At 46.7% G+C, this 25,423-nt stretch overlaps 1 protein-coding gene across 1 annotated transcript in view; it reads left to right on the forward strand.

The window, feature by feature from the left end:
• LOC118785859 (protein diaphanous homolog 3-like) overlaps nucleotides 1-25,423 on the forward strand; it is a 287,218-nt gene that overhangs the window by 222,463 nt on the left and 39,332 nt on the right. Inside the window, exons 26-28 of the mRNA XM_036540806.1 lie at nucleotides 6,064-6,199; nucleotides 21,302-21,397; nucleotides 21,962-22,015. Of these exons, the coding sequence (XP_036396699.1) occupies nucleotides 6,064-6,199; nucleotides 21,302-21,397; nucleotides 21,962-22,015 (286 nt within the window). The remainder of the gene's footprint in view (nucleotides 1-6,063; nucleotides 6,200-21,301; nucleotides 21,398-21,961; nucleotides 22,016-25,423) is intronic.

Raw genomic sequence — 25,423 nt, forward strand, 5'->3', positions numbered from 1 at the left:
GCATGAGTCATAGAATAGGAGTGGTCCGAGCAGGAGGACCAATACCGACAACGGTACACGTATTACTTCCTCAAACCGTCCGCCTCACTTATCGGCAGGTTGGAGTTCATTAATAGCACTAGCCATGACAGCACTCCACGCACTGCACATACATATAGTGCCGGGAAAGGACCATTACAGGGGCTGCAGAGGGTAATTTAACTTGCTGAGGCTGTCTGGATCGCTATTCTCACAAATGAGACAGCGCGTACACTCTGTCCTCCGCAGTCGTGACAGTACGTTTTAGTGGTGTATCCATCTGGGCTTTTTTTTTTTTTTTTTTTTTTTTGGTCAGTGCCTCTACCTGTAAAGGCTTTGCTGAGCACTTCTGCACTTGCCTTTATTTAGTTCTTCCACAGCAGCACTGTCTCTGTCAGACATCCTGATTACATTGCAGTTCAGAGGAGATATTGGTGCAGGGGAGGAAAAAAATACACTGAAACCTGTTAAAGCTTCACTTTCTCAGGCCGGAGAATTATCTACATGGACGTTTCTCTCTCCGGGTTAATATGAACCCCCAGCAGCCTGTCCTGACCAGGGAGCTGTAGACTATTAAACCCATTGATTCTATATCCGACTGCATTGTCCTCCGCGGGGGTGATAAAAACAGCTTCAGATGTGTGCAAACACTGTAATTAAGTTCAAATGTGTGTTAAAAATCGGGGTGGACTTCTTAATGAGAACAGGGTGCAGCGAGAAAGAGGAGGAGGGTTTCGCCTAATTGCGTATTGAGCGTCCGTCAGGTTTTTTTTTCTCCCCGGTTGCAGCCTTGTATGGTTTAAGCCTTTGTTATTAACAGGTGTCCCCGGTTTTCATGCTCCCGTTAATTCCCCTCGAACGGATCCCCGATTAGCCGCCCCCGCCGTGTGCGCCGAGTGCCCCGGCGGCGAGCGGACGGAGGCTCTGGCTTTCATTAGGGCTAAACGATGTAGACTTCAAAGTTAAAGGAGTGGGGTGCTGCGCGGGCCGGGCTCGGGATCAGGCTCCCGGCCTGCTGAGCTGCAGTCAGCAGAACGGCAGCCCCGCCGCGGCCCCCGGGCTGGCAGCGCGGCTCTCTGGCTGCCGCGGGAGGGGCGCCGGAGGAAGCTGCTGGCAGCCGGTCTGTGGGCGTCCTCCCTCTCTGTCTCTCTCTCTCTCTCCCTTTCTCTCTGGCGTCCTGGCGTCTCTTCAGCCATCAGCAGGAGACGGATTCTTATTCAACACCAATATGCCGCTGCCAGCTGTGTGGGATTCCCTGGGCTCCGGGCTTATGGGACCATCGATCGGCGGACGCGGTTTTTCACTTTTTTTGTTTTGTTTTGCTGACCACTGTGCCTTCAGGCCGGCGTGTAGGCGGCGCCTCACAACCCCCCCCCCCCCACAAATCTACGTTTCCTCTACCTGAAACGGATTTCGTTCTCGCGCCGGACACGTGGCTGTTTATTGGCTGTAATTGCCGCCCCGCTGAGGCACGTGTCAGCCCGAGCGGCGTCCTACATCCCGGCACATGACCTGAAGCCCCGTGTGCGCGCGAATGCGCCGCTCTGGCCAGGCACTAACGGCCAGTGGGACACGGCGAGGCTGCCGTGGCTCCAGCCGCTCGTAGGCCTCAGTTGTTTGCAATTCTGATGTCGTAATAAGAAGGCTATAGATTAATTGGCGGTACAAGTCATTAAGTAGTATTAAGCAGAATGGGACAATGTGTGTTGTGACATGATCTGTTTTGTTCCTGTTGACTCAAATTGCCCTCCGATCCAAGCACTCCCACACACAGCTGACAGGAGTGAGAATTGCGTAATCCGCTGTGCTGCTGGAAAGAAAGCAATGTTCCACTTAAACCATAGTAAGCTCTTCGGCTTGCTAATGACCATTATAAAGCCTGTGATGTGGCTTTACTGATACCAAGAATGCATTCTTTATTATGAAGTGCTTTTCTTTATTTTTATTATTTTCCACATTTTAGAATAGTAGAAAAGACATCAAAACTATTAACACAACACAAATGGTTGTCTTTTAGATTCTTCAAAGTAGCCAAAAAATATTTTTTAAAAATCATTTTTTTGGAAGGAAATTCCGACAGAGGCATCAAATTCTCTATTTATATTTGTCTAAGAAACAAATTTTAAGCATTTAACCATCCCATCATCTTAATCAGGTGTGTCCAAACTTTAGACCGGTACTCTATATGTATATGTATATATTCATATATTTGACATTTATTCATGGATCAAATGTATTTATATTCAACACATATATCCAGGACTAATTAAATATGTGGAAGCATCCCTTCCCTTGAAAGACTCATGTGTGCTGCTGTATGCCCATCTTGTCTTTCACTTGATGAGATGTCAGAGATATCCAGGTGAGTCTTGTCAGGTGTTATTTTTGTTGAATTGACTTCAGAGGCCTCCAGCGCAACTCTGGCTCCTGCACGCAGATCTCTTCATAGCTCTTGGTCCTGTTGAAATATCTGGTATTGGAACGCCTGCGTTTGTAGGTGCAGTAAGTAGCCTGCAGTGAATATACTTGGAAGAGACACTGTTTGAGAGACTGAGATTCGTACTTTATTATTCATTTGTGGCAAAACAGTTTTACCATGAGTCACTGGTACTTCTCTGTAGGTTTATCTGCTAGGGCACAAACATATGTTTTGCCCCCAGGTGTAGTAAGTAGGTGTACCAAGTATTATGATGTTGGTGTAGTAAATAATTGTATTAAATGTTGTTATATTGAAGACATGCAGCAATTATTTATGCTTTTATTATTCATGCTTTTCTGCCTTTTACTTCCCTTTTTTTAAATTGGCAGCTGCATATTCATATTTCTCTTGCATTGCATATGTTAATTTGCTGACTTTGTTTCATGCTACGAATCTCACAGCGCTCCACAGTGAGGCAAGCACTGATTGGAGGATAGGTCTCCACTGATGTCATCTGAGTGATTGTCCCTGCTGCCAAATCCAGCCCTACCCCAGCGTAACAAACCGAATTTGTCCCACTGCTGTGGGCTGCCAGTCATTGACAGCTGATTATATAGCTGGGCTCAAGCCCAAGTTATTAGGCCTGGCCTGCTCTCAAGACGAGTGCCTTACCAACTGAGCCACTCGAAAGCCTCACAAAGTGGAGATTCTGATACATTTTTCCCCCTCAACGGTTTCAAGAGCAGTTTGTTTGTTATATTGCAGAACTCTCGGTACCTAACTCTTCAGTTAGTGAGAGACCTGCCTTCAGGTAGATGACACTGATGTTACTGCCAACTGAAGCTGCTACACAAAAGTGTTCTTTGTTCCATTTTGCTTACGGGATGCTTTCGGGTTAAAGGAGACATGACTACTTCATTTTAAGTGTGCTTCGCGGCCGTACTTATGCTGCAAACTTCGGGATCTGTTCAGTGGAATTACAGTGTGCTTAGTCTTTTAATTTGATGAGAGTATATGTCTTACATGTATAATTTTTTGTATCATCCCTCATTTTGCACAGTAATTTTCCTTAAGAGCATGCCTTATAGAGCTGAAATTATTGTGTGCCATGTGATTGCCGAAAGACATACAGTTTTATGTTAATGTTTTATATTACTATGAACACTTTTCAGTCTGCCATTCTCCTTATTTGGGTTCTGATAAAGCTACAGGTTGGCATTCCGCAGCTCTGAAGATGAGAGAGATGATTATCTTGTGCAATCACAAATGTAGATTTACACTATCAGCGCGGGTTATCAATATCACGAGAGGAGTCAGCATCCTTAGTGAAGGAGCAAAGAGCAGTTCGACTTTGAACATTGCGTTTTCAGGTGCTACTGTATGTCTGTGAACGGTGCCTTTTTGAAAGAGCGTCTTGGGAGAGTCACACGTGGCAGCGGATCCTGTGAACTTGTAAAAGGATGAATTGTTGCACTATGACAGAAACGGCACAGGTCTTTGCACATTTTCAAGCATCTGTAAAAACAGCAGCCTTCTCCACAGATGTCCTTTGAGCGTGGAGGCGAGCAGCTTTTCAGCTGTGGGGTGATGACATCAGAGTGTGAGGACCTCGGGGGGGGCCCAGGCCAGTGAGTCATCCCGCTGCTCACATTACCGCCAGATTTAGACCGCGCGTCTGACCTAATCTTTGCTCGTTTTCTTGCGTTCAATGCGGAACGGACACCCCAGGTCTGAATTGATTGTTTGATACGGCCGTGCCTTTGTTGATTAATATGTGTGGGAACATTATCTCGGCGGCTGGGAACGACGCCAGAGCGTGGATAGCCCGGAGTTGACTCGGAGTCCACCACTGATGATGTCACTGGAGCTCAGGGGGAGGTCAGAGCTGCTGCCACGAGTTAGCAGGAGGACTGTTCCCAAAGCGGCTACTACAACACGTCGTGTCTTTAAGAAATCAGAGATCTGTATGCAGCCGTCAGGGAACTTATTCATGAATATTATGCAACATACCATATAAAAAAAGCAGAGTGCTTATTTAGAAGAGTCGAAATCCAGTGTGAATTTGTAAATATGTGAAAATGTGAAACTGGAGACGTGGCACAGCTGAAAATATGAAATCTAGCAACTGCCTCTCGTCAGGTTTAAAGCAGGTGCTGTATGCACCTTTATCACAACAGAGCATGAACAGGTTTCACACCCTGCTTACTGTGACTACCCGAGAAGGTAAGGCAACAGCAAGCAGCCAGCAGGTGGCGCTCACACACGATCCGCTTTGCCCCCGACGTTCCCGATTCAAGGTTTCAGCACCTGCCACTTCGCGCAAGGGGCCGAGGTTGTCTGAGCTGATCTGAAGTGAATAAAACGGATGATGTCCCATCTGTCAGCGGTCATGTGCGCCACCGCTTTGACGAGGGAATGTGACGTGACAGGAAGTTAGAGTTGTGACAGGATCGTTCAGAGTCTTGGCTGCTGATCAGTTAAATCCTGATGTTTGATGTTTCATCCCCCATTTGTTCTCTGGTGGTTTTTAAGAAATCCTGTGAGTTTTTGCGGTCGACAGTCCACATTCCATGTAACTGCTCGAATTTTTGGTTGTGTGTCCTTGTTTTTGTTTTAAGGCTTTAAGCTGGTAGTTTGATTCATGATTGAGTCATGATTTTTGTTGGCAAAATCACAGATATGTCGATGCAGGTAATTGTTGAATCGTCATTAAGATGTCATGTCCAAAAATAAAATGTATTTTGTAAAATATTTTAAAAATGTTACTACTAAAACTACGCAACCAAAATTTTGGTTTTTCCATGGCTGCGTGTCGCTGTCTGAGGAGGTGTGCAGATACAAACATCTCCAGTGTTTGAAAGTCCACTACAATCAAGCGATAAGACTGGCAGCCCTCTCTTTCCCACTCACCCTTATATATCCAGCTGTGCTCATATCACTGTCTATTAATGCATCTCTGTGTTGATTTGTTGAATTTGTTGCTAATTAATTTAATTCATTCATAACTTCCTTTAAAATGTAACTCTTAGTTCAAATTCCTTCTATGATGTTTCAGTTAGGATAAGGGTGTCAGCCAATTTGCACTGGGGTGCATCCCCCGATAACAAGGGTCTGTTGGAAAAAACATGTTCAATTTACGTCTCCTTTGCAGGGAGAGCGTCCCAGATTTAAATGGCCATGTACCTGTATTGTATGTAAGAGTGGAAAAACCGAGTAATGGCTCCTTCTGATGTTTTTTTTCTTTCTATGATTGCCTAAGCATGTTCTCACCTAGAAAACTACCTTTCATCACGGCAGATAGGATTTATAGATTTTTTTTTAAACAAGGCTCTTCGTCTGCTAATGGGCAAAAAGGAAGACTGTTTTTCTTTTAAAAGCTCACATTTTCTTGGAAATATTTAAGTGCTTATAACACACTGACAGCAGCACTGTAGATCTGGCCAAACTAATGAGAGCTCATTCTCTTTCTCCCAGCAGTCTTCTAAAGGGAATTGAGGGTCACCTAATCAGTGTCATCTGCAGCTAATGGAGCCCCCAAAGAGCCGCCTGTGCTTTTGATTGTGGGAGCCGGTCCGCTGGCTGTAATTTGCCTTCACTTAGTGTCTGATCTGTGTGGGTCTGCACAGCAAGCGGTGCGGGAGAACACGCGGAGACGCGAGGCAGAGGAGAAGCAGCGAAGGGCGCGGGCGGCCAAGGAGAAGGCGGAGCGGGAGAAGCAGGAGAGGCAGCAGAAGAAGAAGCGTCTCCTGGAGGTGAACGCGGGTAAGCGCGCAGCATGTCCGAGGAAGGGGGGCCGGGCCCGTCGCCTGGCTCTCTTTCTTTCTTTCTTTCTCTCTTTCTTTCTTTTTTTTTGTTCCCGTTTGTCTCTTCCTATCGTAGTCACGTAGTCATGTCTCTCTGTGTATCTGGTTTACGAGTGGAGAAAATGTTGTGAAGGCAACCTTATGTTAGAGGTTACAGGGGAGAAGGCCTCACATGCCATTACATGCCCCCCCTCCACCTCCACATCTTTGGCACAGGGTGCAGCTGCCCAGGGTTTTTTTTTTGCACATCTGCACTGTGCTAGGTTTTTCGCACATCTGGCCAGAGCTGGGTTTCTCGCACACCTGTGCAGAGCTGGGTTTCTCGCACACCTGCGCAGAGCTGGGTTTCTCGCACACCTGCGCAGAGCTGGGTTTCTCACACATCTGCGCAGAGCTGGGTTTCTCACACATCTGCGCAGAGCTGGGTTTCTCGCACACCTGCGCAAAGCTGGGTTCTTTGCACACCTGCGCAGAGCTGGGTTTCTCACACATCTGCGCAGAGCTGGGTTTCTCACACACCTGCGCAGAGCTGGGTTTCTCACACACCTGCGCAGAGCTGGGTTTCTTGCACATCTGCGCAGAGCTGGGTTTCTTGCACATCTGCGCAGAGCTGGGTTTCTTGCACATCTGCGCAGATGTCCCCCTGTGATGATCAGATGAGGACTAATCCCACCCCGGCTCACTGTCAGGCGCTAAATACCTCTGATCTCACCCAGTGCCGATGCTCATCATCAAAGCGTGCTTGTTTACCCTGTGCTTACCGGCTCAGGGGCCTTTCAGGGAAAGCACAATGCCTCTCCCACGCCTGACGCCCTGTCAAAAAACCTCATTTACATGCCTGGTAAAGAAACACCAACACAAAGTACGGTACGTGTTCGCCCCGCGAGCACAGACACTTTGATACGAAGCAACCAACCCCATGCCAAAAAAGCCCTACTATAGTTCCCTTTGTGTTGGAAATGCACATCTGACATTTGGCAGAGTGACTTGCCGTGCCCGTTTATACGGGGCAGCAGTGTAGCATAGTGGTTTAAGAGCAGGACTCGTGACCAAAAGGTTGTCGGTTTGATTCCCCGCTGGGGCACTGCTGTTGTGCCTTTGGGCAAAGTACTTAACCCCCAATTGTCTCAGTAAATATCCAGCTGTATAAATGGATAACTTGTAACTGATGTAAGTCGCTCTGGCTAACTGCTAAATGCCTGTAATGTAATGTATTGTAATGTATACGACCGGGTATTTACCGCGGCGGTGCGGGATACTCAAGAGGGCCACCCCTCTCAAGTGCTCAGCGGCAGCTCCCCCTCGTCCAGGGGGGCCGAACCTGCAACCTGCCGGCCCCAAAGCCCAGCCGTGAGATTAGAAGCAGCAGGGTGTCGTATGATCTGCTGCAGATGGACGTGAGGTATATACACAAGCAGCTGTAATTCCAGAGGGGAATAAATTAAAAACCACGAGGCAGCGAAAATCATGTAGGAGAGTGCGAGGCCGGCTGCTCGCCTCCTGCACTCGGGCGCAGCGGCGTTTTCCCCGGCCTGGCCGTGGGAGCAGCGTGTGTTCAGTCCAGCTGAGCACAGCCTGTTAATGTTGACTGAGCTTCTAATTGAAGGCTGACCTGGCTTTGACGTCTCTTTGACAGTTACCTCCTTGAGGTCCTTGGTAACATAAATCCTTTTGTTGAAGACTTGCGTAAAGGCTAGTAATGACAGTGCTTTAACTTTTTTTTTTTCCTTTTAATTTGTGCCTCAACAAATTAATAATACATATAATTATTCAACCTAAATAAGATTAATTCTTTTTTTTTTGTTTAAATTAATTGTCATTGGACCTCAAGCAAATGACTGAATACCAATCAAGCTTAATTGAGGGCAGCCGCTGCTTTGTTTAAAGGGCAGATGTTAACAAAGCGATCTTGGGAAAAAAATTACTTTAAGCTTTTTATTAACACAGGCGAACTCGCAACTACACATTTATTTTACAGAAGATTTATGGCAGATAACTGTCAATAGATGTAAATCCCAGATCAGCATTCAATTAACCTTCCAGACTGATTAGTGAAGAGATGTTTGAATGAAGAAGTGTAGTGTGCTGTACAGACACTGCAAGGAGCTAACGAGTTTCCCTTCACAAAGCTCTCAATAGTAACCATATTAATGGATGATATTTATATAACGCCTTTCATCTCTGCCACCGGTGTGAAGCATCCAACCATTTTTGTGGCTGAACTCTCGCCACAAAGCTCGTCTCCACAAACCCCAGGATTCTGATTGGATGATGCAGAGCAGTCTCTTTTTTTTGCCAAAAAACGTGGCAAATATTCACACCTTCCCTGTAAAGGCCATGAAGGGTAGCTGAACCAGCCGCAGACAATAACAGGCTTCCGCGTGACTTTTTCCCTCCTCGCGAGTATAGCTCCTGCTTTCAGGAAACAGACTGGCACAAAATCAGGTGATTAAACGAGTCTGGAGAGGCACTTAAACCGAGCAGAAATATGCATGCCCTCAATTCATCTGTAACCTTCATTAAAGCTATTTTACAGCTATAGACCTTATAGAGCACTTCCAGCAACCTGAGAAAGGTCATATTTAATTATGAGTCAGAGGAAAGAGACACCTGCACGTTTGAGCTCTGTTCACGCCCGGCATTATTCGGTCTTTACTTCTGTCTGAAGCCCCGGGTTTTTTAATCTGTGCTCATTCACATTTGTCTGATTCACATGTTTATTGGCGCTTATTAAATAAACTTGATTGAATCGAATCACCATCGGGGTCCCTGCCTGGGTTAGACTGATCCCAGCGATGTGAGTAAGACGCCTGTACCTGGGCTTGCATCAGCAGCAGCAGCGACACCATGATCACTGCAAGGGCTGTTCAGGGCGCAGAAACACTCAATAAACTGTCTTGTCCCAAGTTGGCAGTTTTCGGCTTGCCAGCTGAGGGTGAATGTTAAATCATTTATATGGTTTCTTGCAGGTAGCGTTTATTTTTTTTTCACTCAATAAAAGCCTCACTTCTTCACAAAAATAGGTGAAACCCGAGTCTTTACAAATAATACGCCTTTTTTTCCCCCCACTTATCTCCACAAGCATTGAATCGGACATGGTCTCCTGCATCCTGTTCTATTGTTCTCCTAGGCTGGCTTAACAAACACTCCTGTCCAGGGCATCTGGGCTTACTTTTTGGTACATTGTCCATTTGTACTCCTGGGTATTTATTGAAACAATTAAGGTAAGGTGCCTTGTTCAAGGGTACAACGTCAGTGTCACACCTAGCATCCTAACATGCTGGTTACAAGTCTGGCTTCCGATCCATTAAACCACACAGACACCCTGTATTAAGACCAGGCAGTAGTTACAACCAAGGCCGACCGTTCAGAGGTCTTCCGTTAACCATATAGTTTTTTTTTTACGTGCCATTCTAAATGAAATTCCTGATAACATATTTTATTTCACACCTTATTCCTGATGCCTGTGGTACTTTGTTGTTTATTTATTTATTTATTTTGTATAATATAAGGACTTCTGCTACAGCGTCAGTTTATTTGTCCCAAACCTGCTGTTACCAAGACAGTCTCTCAAGAGACCTACTTTCAAACCTTTATTCAGCGCTAATTGTCACCTGTCATAATTCAGCGCTATGCATCTCTGTAGCTGCCGTAGTGCCTGTCGAGCTGACTGGCTCTTTGATTTTAACAAAACTCTGAAAGGTTTAAAGATGAGGTTTGACTTTCAGGTCACCTTTATCCGTTCTCTTTATTTTATATTGAGCCTCATTTTAAACACTTCCACCCTCTTATCATAATATCCTGTTATCATAATTTAAATATTTACCCATTGACATAACATGGTATATTTGTATTTGAGATACGTGATGCCAGTACAGTGTATGTCTGGTATTCTAATATAATTAAAGTTGAATGAAACATTGCTCATTCCTGATTTCATCGCCGTGTTCTGTGGTGGTTCTGGATCAGTGACACGGGAAGCATACATGACGCAGGCCCCTGTCAAGAAGCAGAGGCAGAGATGACATAGACCTCACACGGGATGCAGATGTGATGCAGGCCTCAGACAGGAAGAAGATGTGACATTAGCTTCAGACAGGAAGCAGACCCGTTGGTGACACAGGCCTCATACAGGAAGCAGACGTGAAAGCAGGCCTCAGACAGGAAGCAGATATGTCACAGGCCCCTGCCAGGCCCCCGTGGGATTGGAGACTTTCTTTGGATTGATCCTGATTATCGGTGAAGTGTTACCAGCGCTGATCTTTAGCAAGCAAGTCAATTTCACACTCCACAGTTCTCACAGAATGCCGCGTGGGAAGCGTGCAAAGCTGAAATATTTCATTTAGATAAATCACTCCTATTCTGGGTGTGTTTGTGCAATCAGAGACCTTTGTGTGGAGAAAGGAGGAGTTCACATTTCCGACAGAGTGATTGACTTGCCGCTGTGTGCAGGGAGCGCTAATGATCCAGTGACATCATTGGGCCTGGAGCTGGAATGCACAGTTTTTTTTTTTTTCTGGAACACAAGGAATGACTGTACATGCGTCCATATGTATCATAAATCATGACGCGTTCATTTTTCACCCGAGTTCCCCTGTGAGCCCACTCAGTGCACTTTTCCACATGGCGGCTGCCGAGCGTCATTACCATCGTTCACCTCCATCTGTGTGGCCAGGGTTCCCGTGCCGCCGATGAGCCGGTTTAAAGGTGCCCCCGCACATTACCACGCTAATCTGCTGCGCCTCTGTTTTACGGCCAGTATAAGGACGCTAGTTAAGGCTAGTTTGAAACCCGTGCAAATCGGGGGGTCGTCGATTGCTGGCCCTCTCATCAGGGGATGGGGTTTGCAGAGTAGATCTTGTAGCAAGTGCAGTCTGGATCGAAGTCCAGAAGTCAAGAGGAGTCAGAAGCCCTAAGCGGGCGGCCGTGTTACTTTTGCAACCCGATAGATCCTCTGCAGAAGGAGCAGCGGGCTGTAAATGTGACCTCACTTCCTTGGCAACTGCTTAACGATATCACTTGTGCAGTTCCATTTCCCCTCGCTTTCTCCACTTGTTTCCCGTGATATGCTGAACTTATTTATGAAACAATAGTTTATGGATGGGGAGCCCTGTATGAACGCTATAGGTTTCGACCAAATAATCACTGTGCCTTTGCGGACCGATTACCACTGAAATGGTATTATGTTTTAATGAGGGACGCATTAGCATACTGGGAGCTGTGGTTCCACTGGGATACTGCGCCATGAGTTCCAAGAGTAGGGTTTTTGACCGATAGGGAACCAAAAGAATCTCTCATTCCTCTTTGGGTACACTGGTGATGCATCAGAATGCAGTGGCCTGGCAGTACAGTGCCTATGGGCCTGCAGCGCAGTGCCTATGGGCCGGCAGCGCAGTGCCTATGGGCCGGCAGCGCAGTGCCTATGGGCCGGCAGCGCAGTGCCTATGGGCCTGCAGCGCAGTGCCTATGGGCCGGCAGCGCAGTGCCTATGGGCCGGCAGCGCAGTGCCTATGGGCCTGCAGCGCAGTGCCTATGGGCCTGCAGCGCAGTGCCTATGGGCCTGCAGCGCAGTGCCTATGATGAATGCACCCTGAGCAGAGTAACATGGAACCACCTGCTCTGGTGCCCAGGCTCTCTTGGTGCAGCAGGGTTTGATCCTCATCACGACCCCAGGGGGGGTGCAGGATTCCAGCTGGGCCGCGGGGCTGAGGAAGATTAATTATTAACATTCATGTATTCAAGTTATACATGTTCCCCACGGAGGCTTCAGAGAGATAAATGCTGGTGGCTGTCCGCATTATCACTAACCTGCTAAAATGTAGTACAAGGGAGTATCTGTGTTCTCTGTGTGCTTGGAAATATGGAGCGGAGGATGGCTAAATAATTGCAAAATCAATTGTTACAGAATCACTTGCTATGGATGAAACCAACCAGACTAAGCACAGAAAGGGGCATAAACTATGAGATCAATGAAACTAAAGCCAGTGCATAACAAAATGGCAGAAGCCGTATTTCATGTGTCCAAATCCAGAATGTTTTTCAGTTTCCCCAGGATCAGAAAACTCTATTACCGACCGACAATCATTAACACAAGATGCACGTACAAAGATTAGCCAAGCATACCACACATAAACATAAATACAACAGCAGCAAGCCCAGATACATATAACATACATTCCTGCATTAGATTTACCCTGTCATGATGGTATTGACTGCAGCAGGAAATTGGAGCTGTATGTAGACTCTGTGTTTGAATATAATGCATTATTGTGCGAAACTGGTATTCCAGGTGCTTGCGTCTCACCTGGCAGCTAGGTTTCTGCTCGTTATCGGAGCTGTGGCTGACCAAGCGAGGAGAGGCCTGCCAATAGGCGTGACTCTGTGGAATTTGTGCTGATATTCAGCATGTGCTGTAGTTGCTAAGTCTTGACACCGCAGCAAGGAACACAGGAGATTAACTTTGAAAACGGACTGCCGGGTTCACTTTCAGCATGCTGATCGAACACCAGATATAGTGTGTTCTATGCGTGGATCTGGGGGACTGTGGTGTGGAAGCTTAGATCTGTAACATAATATGTAGGAATATGTAAGAATGTATATACAGTATGTATGTTGGTTTGAGTTGTAATGTAGGTTTTTGTGTGAGCACTGTGCAGTGAGTTTATGACATGTGGGAATGTGTATGTGTGTTTGTAGTTGTGTGCATGGGTTTGTGGGTGCGCCCATGTGTAAGCACATTTGTGGCGTGTGTGTGTTTGTTGGGTGTGTGAGTGCATGTGTGCTTGTGGGGTGTGTGTGTATGTGTGTGTCTGTGCAAGTGTGTTTGCGGGGTGTGTGTGTGCATGTTTGATTGTGAGCTGTGTGGGTTTGTGGTGTATATACTTGGTTGGCACAGGAGCAAATAAAACAAGACCAGAGGCACAAAACAGCAGTAAGTAAGCATCAAGTAGAAAAACAGTACAAAGATATAAGCATAGTACAGCAGTAAGAGTTTTAAAGGGAAGACTCCTGTTTATGCTGAATACCTTTCTATTTATTCAGATAGGAGATGAGTCTTAGAGAGGGCTTATACCGTATCATTCGCTGTCTGCTGTAGAATTCCAACAAACGACCACAATACTCATTAAACACGTCTCCGAAACGATGAACACAATTCTGAACTGGGACCATGAAATTCAAATACAAACAAACCGTGCGTAGAAAGCACAATCGCCATTTCCTTTTCCCTTTTCATTTTTTTTTCCTTTTAATTCTTCATCTTCAGATTTGCACTTTAATTAAAATGCTTTTCTCACTCCTAAAGTGAAAGAGGGCCCGCTGCCTGCCGTTAGATTCTGCTTCGATATATTTTAAGGTTCATTTGATTACCCATCAGCTGGGTAAAAACCCTCCGCGGCAGCCAGGCAACGCTGTGCTGTCGGACTCCTTAATAGGAGACGTAGCATGCCTGATCAAGCCTAGACTATCTACCTCTGTTCCAGCTCTTTTTAGTGTCTGTTCCTCAGCTGCCCTACCCTGCAGCTCAGCTGGTTTTTTTTGCCGCTCGGATAATGAGAGAAAACATCTCTTGTTACATGTTGAGCAGCTCACGGTAACTGTGAAGGAGAGATAGCAAGTTGCATTTACATAGAACCCTATAGAGATGGGAATTCAGATTGAAAAGGTGTTTTTGTAGTGTCTGGCGTCTGGATGACAAATCTCGTGTTAACTCCCAGGGTAGGCTGGGAAAGGGAATGTTTGTTGAGCAACAAATTACACATCAGAGCTTTGTTAACATTCCAAACAAGACTGCAAAGGTTTAGCTGTTCGGAGCGTCTGAAGGCTTAGCCCAGTGTTTCGCTGCATGCGGCTCTGCCATAGACTGGGGAGGCGGCGTTTATGAGCCACCTGCGAAGCTTCCCTTTCCCCTGTCCCTCTGTGATATGAAGTGACAATTCCTTCACAGTACAGGCCACACACACCTGCACTGACACCAGCACACACATGCATACTGCAATTAGCACCGGCGCGTGCGGGCACGACGCAGTCAGTGTGGACGATAGCAGCGCGTGCATGATGCAGTTCGGAAGAAGGACACCAGAGCACGCATGCATGATGCAGTCAGCAACACCATACACAATACAGTGAGGAAAACTGAGACCAGCTTGCACATGTACTGTACAATGTAGAAGGTTAAAACTAGCTTACACATATACCATACATTTATGAAGACTACAACTAGCTTGCAAATATAATATACAGTTAGGAAGACTGAAACCATCTGGCACATGTACTATATGTACTATACTAAACTAGCTTGCACTATATGTACAATACTAAACTAGCTTGCACATACATTATACAATTAGGTAGACTGAAATCAACTTGCACATGCATGTACTGTATGAAGAGTGAATCTAGCTTGCACATATACTATGTGGTCAGCAAGCCAGACACAAGCAAGTGCATACATGATGCAATCAGGAAGACTGGCTTGAGTGTGGACATACACTATAAAATCAGCACGCGCACACACACACACAGTGTAGCCGGCCAGATTTTTTTCCTTGCTTTCTTTCTTCCCCTCCTCCGTAAGAAGAATCCTTGTTCTAGCCTCAGACCTGGAGGCACTTACAATGCAGAGCGACTTTCTGGAATCATCAGCCTTGAATACCAATTTAATCTCCTTTTGTTTCACGTGCCAGGAATCCCAAAGCGCCACCCAGCTCTGAGGAGAGCAGGGTAAAGTGTCCATAGGTGGCTCTCCAGCGAGCACTCCCTGCCTGTTCAGCCGCAGGGGGCGGCAAACGTTGCACGCGGTGCCGTTCCGGCACGCGGGATAGCCGCAGCCGCAGAGAGAGAGAGAAAGAGAGAGGGAGAAAGAGAGAGAGAGAGAGAGGGAGAGAGAGAGCTGCGTGCGGCCCGGCCTGCCTGCCGAGGATCGCCCGGATCGCTTCTGTTATTCTTCACCTAATTGATGTTATTGGTGAAATTAGCCCTGGCCATGTAGGGGAGGAAGAGGAATAGCCAGGCTATTTTTAAAGCCATTGAAAATGTGTCACTCTCAGACCACCCGAGCGCCATGTGGCCTTTCGATCAAAAAGGCGCAGGGCTGTCGTCTTCAGCGGAGCGAACAGGTTAGCGTGGTGATCGAGCCGTGCAGGGAAAGCTTTCCTTTTTTTTTTTTTTAAAGTAATGATAAACAGGTAGGAAATATTTCCTTACAGGTTATTTTTTATTTAAAATGGAGGAGGACTGAACACCACAGACAAAGTTAATGTCATTTTTACTATATCATTTTTGCACGTGGTTCACCATGCAGTTCTTTTTTTTTTTTTTCTTCCAACTGACCTGAAAATACATTGAACTGAAAGGTTAACCGAGTCGAATTAAGGCACATCAAGCCCCCGCCCCCACCCCATGTGAATGCCGGAGCTGTGCCCCCTTCCTCAGGATCTGATTTAATTTATATACCATGTATGTATTCATGAGGTCTTCATTTAAAAAGCAAAATGTTCGGCATACATCTCTTTAGTGGAAACTCCAGTCAACGGGTTCTCGAAAAACGAGGAGAGGCAGAAATTGAAGGAGCGATGTGTGCAACATCAAAGCCCCCCGTTCGGCGGTGTTACGTTCAAAGTGAGATTAGCCCGCGCTTCCTCCTTGTCACGTCTTAGAAGTCCTGCTTCTCCCCTATTTCCAATGTATTTCACAGCAATTAGTTCTAATCGTATTCCTGGTTTTCCACATTCTTCGGGACTGGCGAAGTCTGTCACATCTGCACTTTCATTTAAAAATAAATAAATGCTCCTTTTTCATGTTAAAGCTCTTCTGTGTAACATGATCCTCTGTCATTCTTGCATGTTAACATTTTATATATATAATATAATATATACACACACACACACACACACACATAATATATATTATTTTTCTGTTTGGTGAAAATGAGGACATTTGTCTTAAATAATCCTGATCTCCCTGTTTGTTTCCTCACTGTATCTGGAGGCAGCCCAGGATGTAAATCACTTTTCTCTCCTGCTGCCACATCATACAAAGGACAGACTTGCCCTGTCCTAGCTATAGACTGGGGGGAGTCATCTGGCAAAAGCCCCCAGTCAATGATTATGTCTCCTAGTGATCAGTGAAGGTGTGTCATTTATGTCTCTTAGCCGTCAGTGAGGGTTTGTAGTCTCTTTCCTAAGCTTGTTAGTCTCTTTCCTTTTGGGGAAAAAAAACAGCTAAACTTGTACTGTACTGTACTGGATCACACATAATTGAGAAATAAAACACTCGGAATTTAGTGTTTTATGCAGGATACAACGGATAACCCAAAACCTCAGAATTCTTTGGACCGTATCTCTCTCTCTCACTCACACACACACACACACACACACACACACAGACCTACACACAAATGTGTATTACAAGAGGGAGGACGCAGTATGAGAGTCGAGGGGACCGAGCTTGCATTTCATGCCCCCAGGAGAGATGTTCTAATGCGAAGGCACAGTTGTATCAACACGAGCCGCATCTCCAGCCTTGTTTTTCACCATCCTTGGCGAGTGCGCTCATCAGAGATTGAATTTGTGAGGCTTCTCGAAGCAGTCACCTCTTTTAGTGTTGCGCATTAGTCATAGCTTGACCTCTTTGTAGCTCAACTGTAAAATTAAGATCATGATTATAGGTAGACTGACAGACGATTTTTCATAGTTTTAATATATGTTCTGCTTAAACTTTAGTAAAAAAAAAAAAAATCAGTTTTTCAAACTTAAACACCATTAGTTTGCTAATGAACAATTTCGTCCTTTATTATTATCATTATTATTATTACTGCTACGACTCTCCACTGCAACTAATTGCTACCTACAGTTACTGGTCACACAAACAAGCTAATACTTATTAGCTTGCAAAGCTGCACTGACAACTGTGCTTACCCCACCATTTGTTACCAAAGTGAGCATGAATTTCACCGTATTAAGAGCATAAAGGTGAACTCACAACGGTACACAGGAGCAATGTGAACAAACCTCAGAGCCGCAGGCAGGAAAATCTCCTGGGGGTTGACCTCATTGTCATTAATGCTGTGACCCCCCCACTCCCCCAGCAACAACCCCCCCACCACCCCCACCCCCATACCAACACAGACCGTGCCATGAATCAGACATCCAGTCGTGCTCTCTCTCATTCTAATCAAGGTCTCACAGCAGCTCAGCAAAATAAGCGCCTAATTACATACAGTACAGAACAAGCTTTTTTTTATTGCACTTACTGTAAGGTAAATGACTTGGGCACATAACAAAGCAATTTCAGCTTGTCAGATTTAAGCAACTGCCTTTTGAATATGTGCATTTTTTTTGCTCTAGGTGGGTTTGTATAACTTTTTCCACAACCAGTGGATCAAATAAGCATATTGAAATTGTCAGCGGGGATCGAAAAATAATTGTAAAATAAATATAAAATAATATGAATTCATGAAAAGATTGACGTGAAAGTTAAAAACCACACAACTGGTAACCGTGGAACCTTTCCAAAGTCAAAATTAACTGTTAATCATTTCCATGGCTGAACAAATATATGGCCCATATAATGTAGTCCCCTTATTTGTTTGAGTGCTTAATTTTTACACACATCGTATTGGTACAAAAAATCACCCCCAAATCCGGTGAAATGTTTGGAATCTTTGACCTTTTCACTTGCTCAAAAATAACCTTGAGCTCAGATTTGCCGTCTTCCTTGGGGATTGACTGTTGGCATTTTGCAAAAGTGATACAGTATGAAATTAAATGAATATTTCTTTGTATCTTTTTCGAAACGCATGACTTGGAAGAGATAAAAAAGGAAAGGAAAGGTCACCTATCAAGTAATTATGCCAGTTGTGATGATAATATCATAATATTTTCTTTTCTGTTTCCGCTGCAAATGCCTGACACATGTTCTGAGGGTGTGTGTGAACTGTGTGATCCCACACCACTGTGAGGGTGCTGTAGGTCCCTGCGGTCGCAGGATTCCCCTCCTGTACTTGCCAGAATTCAGTCTGATTTTGGTGTCTGTGTCTGCGTCTGTGTCTGTTTGTGTCGGTTTGCGTTTAAATGCTTTTTATCCTTAAATGTTTATATGCGTTCTTTTGATCTTTTCTGCTATTCTCACAGTAACGGAAGTTATATTTTAGTCCATTGGGTGTTTGTTTTGTTTTGCTTTGCGTTTTGTGGGGGCGATGGGGGCAGGGGGATGCTGAAAATTCATTGTCTTTAGTTTCGGATTGTTGTTGTTTGCCTTTTTTCTTACTCTTCATTTGCTTAGTGGCGTCCAGGGCTCACACCTTATGTGTTATCTGTTTCCACAGCTGGGCATTTGAGATTACTTTTGCTCAAGGGTACAGCTTCCAACTGGGGAATCAGACCTGTTACAAGCTGTAGTTTCCCCCTCCCCATCTCCAGATTATTTCCATGTAGAGTGGAAAGTGTTGTTAATCAGACCAAATGTCCTGCGTTTAGTCAGTGGATCAATCCTGAGCCTCTACGGTCGCATCCTTCTTTCCACTGACACTGTCGTCCAGTTAATAAAGCTCTCCTCTCCCCTGCTCTCCGCTCCGCTCGGCGCTGTCTCCATCACTCCCTCCCAGGACCCTGACCTCTCCTCACTCTCCCTTTATATCAGATAAATCACAGGGAAAAAAAAAAAAAAAAACAGCGCCGGCCCGAGACAGGCTGCTTAGAGAAGTCTGGGGGCTTGCACCGCGCGGCCTGGCGCTGCCCACGGCCTGAGTCGGGGAGCCGTTCGGAAGCGTCACCCCGCGCTCCTGTCCGAAACGGCCCTCACTCTCCCGTGAGCGCCCCGGCAGATGACGCCCCGAGCCCCGCTGTCCGTAATTACCGCTCGCGCCGCAGGGCCGTGTCAGGGTGCCACGCCCCTCGCCTCGCAGGCCCCGCCCCAGAGCTCCCGCGTGGCGGCGGCGACGGCGCATTGGCACCGTAGCGGCGGGCTAACCCGCCGCCTTTCACGCCTCATTGTCCACAGAGTGCGTCCCCTGTCATCCGCTGCAACACAGCAGCTGCAGCGCACCAGCTGCGATCTTTATGTATTTATATTTACCAATTTATGCATTCATTCATTCACTTAAATCACTTTAAAATTCCTTTCACCATAAATAAATGTGTGACTGGCTATCAGAAGTTACGGCAGAAAGGAAATACTGTATGTTTTCGAAACCATTTACCAATCAGAGTGTAATGTATTGCACAAGGGGGGGGAGGTGGAGGTCTGTAGTTTGGGTGTTACAGTTGAGAAAAATCTTTCTGCACAGAGCAGGCGATGCCAACCTTCTGTGCTGGCTTCCGTCCCCGGGGATCGCTTAACCCTTTAACTGAATCCTGGCTGATGAAGAAGCGCTCAGACGTCATTGTCTGCAGCACAGAGAACACACTGAAACGAAAATAGCAGCTCTTGTAAAGTTCGCACACAAAGCCAAATTACACTCCTATTGTCTTCGGGCTCGGCGTGAAGTGCTACACTGCGGAGACTGAAAATACGCTATTGTGTTGTATTATTCTAATACGTGCTTGTGCGCCCCCTCCTCCTCCTCTCCAGCTTGTCCTTCTTTTGACAATAGCTCCATCAGCACAGCGGTCCATTACAGCAGAGGTCATTACTGCCTGCGTGTTCCCCCCCTCTCCTGATTATTAATACGTCTTTAACTGTGTGTGCGTTCTGATGCCCAACGCCACAAGCATGCACAGGTGACCAGAGGTGGTGATTTCACAGCCCGGGGAAGGAGAACAATGTCACAGTGTCACAATGTCACAGTGTCACAATGTCACCGTCCTGTTGTGTGTGTTCTTTTTTTCTTTTGTTTTGTTTTTAATAAAGCTGTAAAATAATGACCGGGTGACAAGTTCTCTATACTAATCTATGTTTGGCCTCCTGTAATATATTGCAAAGCAGCATGAGTTTTAAAACTTTCTGCGGTGGCTGCACTTTTGTGTACTGGCGAAAAGTACTCTTGCCCAATTTATTTTTATGTGCGCGGACAGTTGCAAACTGCTGTTTTTGCAGTACAAACTCAAAATGAAATTATCCATTTAGGAACATTTTTACAAATGACTTTGGTCAAGGCTTCAGCTTTGCTTTTGCGTTTTGCGTGTGTGTGTGTGTGTGTGTGTGTGTGTGTGTGTGTGTGTGTGTGTGTGTGTGTGTGTGTGTGTGTGTGTGTGTGTGTGTGTGTGTGTGTACGTGTGTGTGTCTGTCCGCCCCCTTTTGCGTGTATCCATGAAAGTGGTAAGGAAGCGTTACACCTCACCAACCTTGCCCTCCAGGACAGGACATGTCTTCCTCTAAGAGAGACGGATGCCCCTCACGCTGCCCAAATCGCAGTTGACACTCATAAGCATAAGACAAAGCACCTTTAAGGACCCTGGTGTTTAATAATGCTCCAGAAGATTGCAGTCCATTTTTAATGTTGCTTTTCATGTCAAGGCCCGGGTCCCGATCTGTTCTAATGAAAGCATGATCGAAATGCCAAACACGCACTCGAGGCGATGGGTCAAGAGCCCCTGAAAGCCCAAAAGCCGCGCGCTCCCCTAAGGATGCGTGTTTATTTGCTGTGTCATGCTTTATGCGAAGGGCCCTGAAACAGCTGGTTTGTCAGACCCGGACAAGGGCGATTTACGGGTATTTATATACTAAGGGTCCCAGTACAAGGATGCAGGTGTGATTGGAGTCTGATTCCCAGCAGAGTTATTGTTCATTTTCCATACCAAAGCCGATAGCCTGAGGTTAATCGTTTGAACTCGAGTCTGTTTTATTGGTCACAAAGCCACAAAACAATAGCTCCTAGTTTGAGGAAAAGTGGTGGGGTGATTTATGAGAAAGTTAAAGGCTTGTCTGGTTTTCAAATTGCTGGTTTTAGTCATGATATAGTGCCTGTGTTTTACATCCATATTCTTTGACATTGCTATGGCAACCCTCAAGGCTGATAAAATTCCCCTAATCTTTTTTTTTTTCTTCTTCTTCTCCTTCTTCTTTTCCTTTTTTTTTCTCTGTCTCTTCTCGGTTGTTTGTTTCATCCTCTCCCTCCTGACAGAAAACGATGAGACCGGAGTGATGGATAGCTTGCTGGAGGCCCTGCAGTCGGGAGCGGCGTTCAGAGACCGGCGGAAGCGTGTGCCCAGGAGCAGAGGTGAGCCCGCGGCTCCCTTACCTTTCCGTCCTCCTGCAGCCCCGCCCCCTGCCCCCCTCCCACCCCACACCCTCCCTCCGTGCACACGTTGCATAAGCGCCCCTGTGCTCCGAAGCGGCGGCAGGGGAGGGGGAGGGGGCCGAAAACCCTCCGCAAGTGCCACAGGGCCGGGCTTAATCTGTCCTTTATTATGACAAATGTCAGAGAGACGCTTATTCCAGTTGGCTGATGTCAGTAGCAGTTTGTGAGTTGATGGAGTGACGCTAACGTCGCCACCATCCCCCCCAGCCCCCCCAACCCCCCCTCCCCGATCGCTGGCCGGATCGTAGCGGCGTGGGGTGGCTGAGCCCCGCTGGGACGATTCGGCGTTAATGTCTGTTGCAGGAAAGCTGAAAGTCATCGTGTCCCCGAAGAGGTCGGAGAGATCGGCCCGCGCTCCAACGCCAGATCTGCGAACGGCTGGGATAAACCAGCAGAGAGCCTTGTGTTTTGGGCATGATTTACACTGATTTTAAAAGCGTTTTTTCTCATTTTTTTCCCCCCCTTCCTTCATCATCGTTGCAGATGTCCGGGAAAGCCTCAGTCCTCAGCGGCCTGTTTTGAAGCCTTGTAACCATGGTAAAATAAATCCCTACGAGCATGTTTTCTTTAATGAGTATTTTTTTTCCTCCTGCCTGCGCCTGTGTTTGCAGTTTCACCTGTCCTGCATCCATTAACGTGCATGTCCGCCCTGACCCGGCCTTCGCCCCTGCTCCCTGCATGTGTGCTCTCTCTCGACGCGCTCAGACTCCTCCTCTCCGTGAGACGCACCCTGTCCCCCCCCGTGGGCCCCCGTTTGCCTCCAGGGGCGACAGCGAGCGCTGTACCTGTCTGCATTATCAGCGGCGGGGATTTCATTTTCTCCAAGCCTCTGCAACAACACGCGTGACAGGATCGGAGTCCTGCAGCTGCGGTGATTAACATCGTACCATGTACCAGTGCTATTGACAGCTTTTCTTCCCCCCTAATGGAATAATCCGACTCCCACCCCGCTCCTCCTCCTCCTCCTCCAAGAGTTTTAGCAGACTAATGGAACCTCAAAAGTACGATTTAATAACTCGCGCTACGAAGGTGTAAAACGAACGGATAAATTGCTTGCGTTACTTTTTAAGCAGGAGCCTGGAAGATGCTAATGATTTCAAATTGAATTTCCTTGCATTATTTATGCTTATGAAAGATATTGCAGTTTAGCGGCTATAGATAAACGATTGCCGGTCGCCTCCCTTCAAAAGGCTCCCGCCGTCATTATCAGAGCGCTTAAAAAAATGAATCCGTAACACCGCCGCAGATATTGCCTTCAATATGACGTGCCGCTGGTCTGCACACAGGTCTGTATGAACACGGGCACATTTCAGATCCTCGCACATCCATGATGACGGCGATAAAGAATGTAATTTTGTCGGGCCGTTGTGACTCGCTGTTTCAGAAATTAGACCGCAGACGGGAACGGGAGAGAGAGGAGGGGAAAGGGGGGGGGGGGGGGGGGGCGTGGTGCGGGTGGAGAGTTTCGAAGCCCCATGTGATCCATCACATGAGAAACAAGGCTGTCTCATAGTTAAGCGCACTCACATGTCCGGCAGCAAAAAAATAAGTGAAGTGCACAGGGACTGCTTCTCGGCTCTCACGGGGGGGGGGTACTTTCTGCCAGGGGGCGCTTCCAGGCTGGCTGCCCATCCCTGCCTGCTCTGGCCACAGCTTATTGACTAATCAAGCTCCAGGCTTCACCGTGTCACTGTAGGCCCCATTGCATTCTCCTTGCCGACCGTCGGCGCAAACACAGCTAATTACGTCGCATTCCAGCTGCGGCTAACGCCGCATCTTCGCATCCAGCTGCAGCCGCAAATGCATCTCCATCTCGCTGCATCTTCTGCTTTTTATCACTATACAGTAATGCCAAGAGGTTTTTACATGTCTTTTTAATTATTTATTTTATTTTTTTGGCCGCTGTTATTGTGCTGTGTACATTTGCCCACAATTTTGCTTAATTGCTTGTTGTTTGCATTGCGTGGTTATTACTAAGGTGCGCGCACACCTGGGGAATTCCAGTCAGGTAAGAAATATGGCGACGTGTGAAGTCGCTTGTGAAGACCGTGCACAGCAGGGGATTTGACGTGGTAAGCGTATGGACTGAGCGGGGGGAGTTTGTCAGCAATAGCTCATTTTAATCACGTTCCGCCTGTAAATACCCTTTAATAATTGATCTCCTGGGCCCAGTGTTTTACACTCTGGTGAGCCACTAAAGGGAATTAAAACAGCAGCATCTGCATGGGGAGAAAACTGTAATTAGTGGTAGAATTGAGTGGTCAAACCCCCCCCCCCCCCCCCGTCTCCGTCTCCGTATTGGTGTTTTGGGAATGGACTCTGCCGGTCTCTGTGGGAGGCGGCGGGGCAGGCCGGCAAGAGGCTAATTTTGACAGAGCGCTGTCAATTATATCTGCTGTGCTCTGGGTCGGGCGGTTGGGGGTGGGGAGGGGGGGGTGGACCGGACTGCGTGTGCAGTGTCTTCACTGTCGGATGTCCTTATTGTGTTTAAAGTCGCGATCAAAGCGTTTGAAATCCTCGAGAACCCGGAGGAATCTGAGATCGACACGTGCCCTTTTTGTTCACACGAGTGTCGGGTCATGCAGACTCCGAAAGCAAGGGTGTCTGGAGTGGCTCGTTGCTTGTCCTCACCTCTCCTCTCCTCCTCTCCTCTCTCTCTCTCTCCCTCCCTCTTTTTATTAAAGCCGCCTCCTTAAATCAGCGTGAGCCAAACCCTTAAAGCGTTTAAGTGTGACCACAGAGAGCTGCCGGGGTTTTGTGGGTAAAGTGGCCGGGGGTTAAGATAAGGCCCAGGGACAAGCCCTCAGAATAGACGGGATTTGAAAAACGTCTCTGAGTTTGACAGATCTGTCTGCACAAAATACAGAGCCGTTCCCCTACTGCCAAAAGAGACCAACCCCCCCCCCCCCCCCCCAACACACTCTCCTTTTGTCCCGTTTCAGTCTGTTGTTGCTGCCCTTCCCGGAGCGGTTGTTTGTAATATTTTTACTCTTCCACCCTTCTGTCTGACACACCGTTGGACTTGAGGGAGGGCCGAGAGAGAGTCCGGAAGAAGTGACAGGGGAACATTCACTTACACGCATCAGAGCCGGAGGAGACGGCGCTAGCAGTCGAGTCTGTTCACACAGACAGAGGAATAAGAATGCACCTGCACCCATTGTCCTTCGAGAAAGCTGTGCCATTTTACCAGCAGCTGCTAGTGTTTTTACCGCAGGAAGTCAAGCTGTAGACCTTTCCAGAAGAATAATATCAAATAAGTAGCCCAGCCATATGGTGTTGGAGGAGATTAATGGTTCCTCCTGGTCTCTCAGTATACTTTTCTTTGCAGTTTTCAGCAGTGCTGGTGAGTCTTCTGGACTTTGGAGACAAACCCAGCAGAGAGGCATCTGCAAGTAGGAGAGAGGCATATTAACACCTAAAGTAATGTTCATTGTAGACACAGCATTGCCAAAATTGAACAACATTCTCATAACGTCCTCATAAAGTCCTCCTCTGTGAGCGTGCCAGTCCAGCAGACCAGATCAGACATAGTCTTCATTTAGAATTATCTAAATGGGGTTATATAGGCTACTGTCTGTACAGCAATGTGAAATTACCCATTCTAGCGCAGAGATCGATCCTCTGTGTAGTTTTACGATGTGAAAAATGTTTTCCCAAATATTCTCCCAGTGTTGCGTGATCCCTATCTTAAACATCCATGTTATACCATCTCCTTGACCCATAGTAATGCTACTTTTTCTTTCTGTAGTGTAGCACGTTGTGACAGCACAGCATAGTGCATCACGTGGCAAGACAAAGCTTTGGCAACCGAACGCAGATTTAATTGCCGCTTTAGCGTCATCTTTTTTTTCCCTGATAACCTGTTTTGTACTGCTTGATATTTAGATTTTAACCCATAACGTCTTCCACCCGCCCTGCTGTTTTTTTTTTTTCATGCGCAGGGTG

The sequence above is a fragment of the Megalops cyprinoides genome, chromosome 11 (assembly GCF_013368585.1).
Source record: "Megalops cyprinoides isolate fMegCyp1 chromosome 11, fMegCyp1.pri, whole genome shotgun sequence".
NCBI classification, from domain to species: domain Eukaryota; kingdom Metazoa; phylum Chordata; class Actinopteri; order Elopiformes; family Megalopidae; genus Megalops; species Megalops cyprinoides.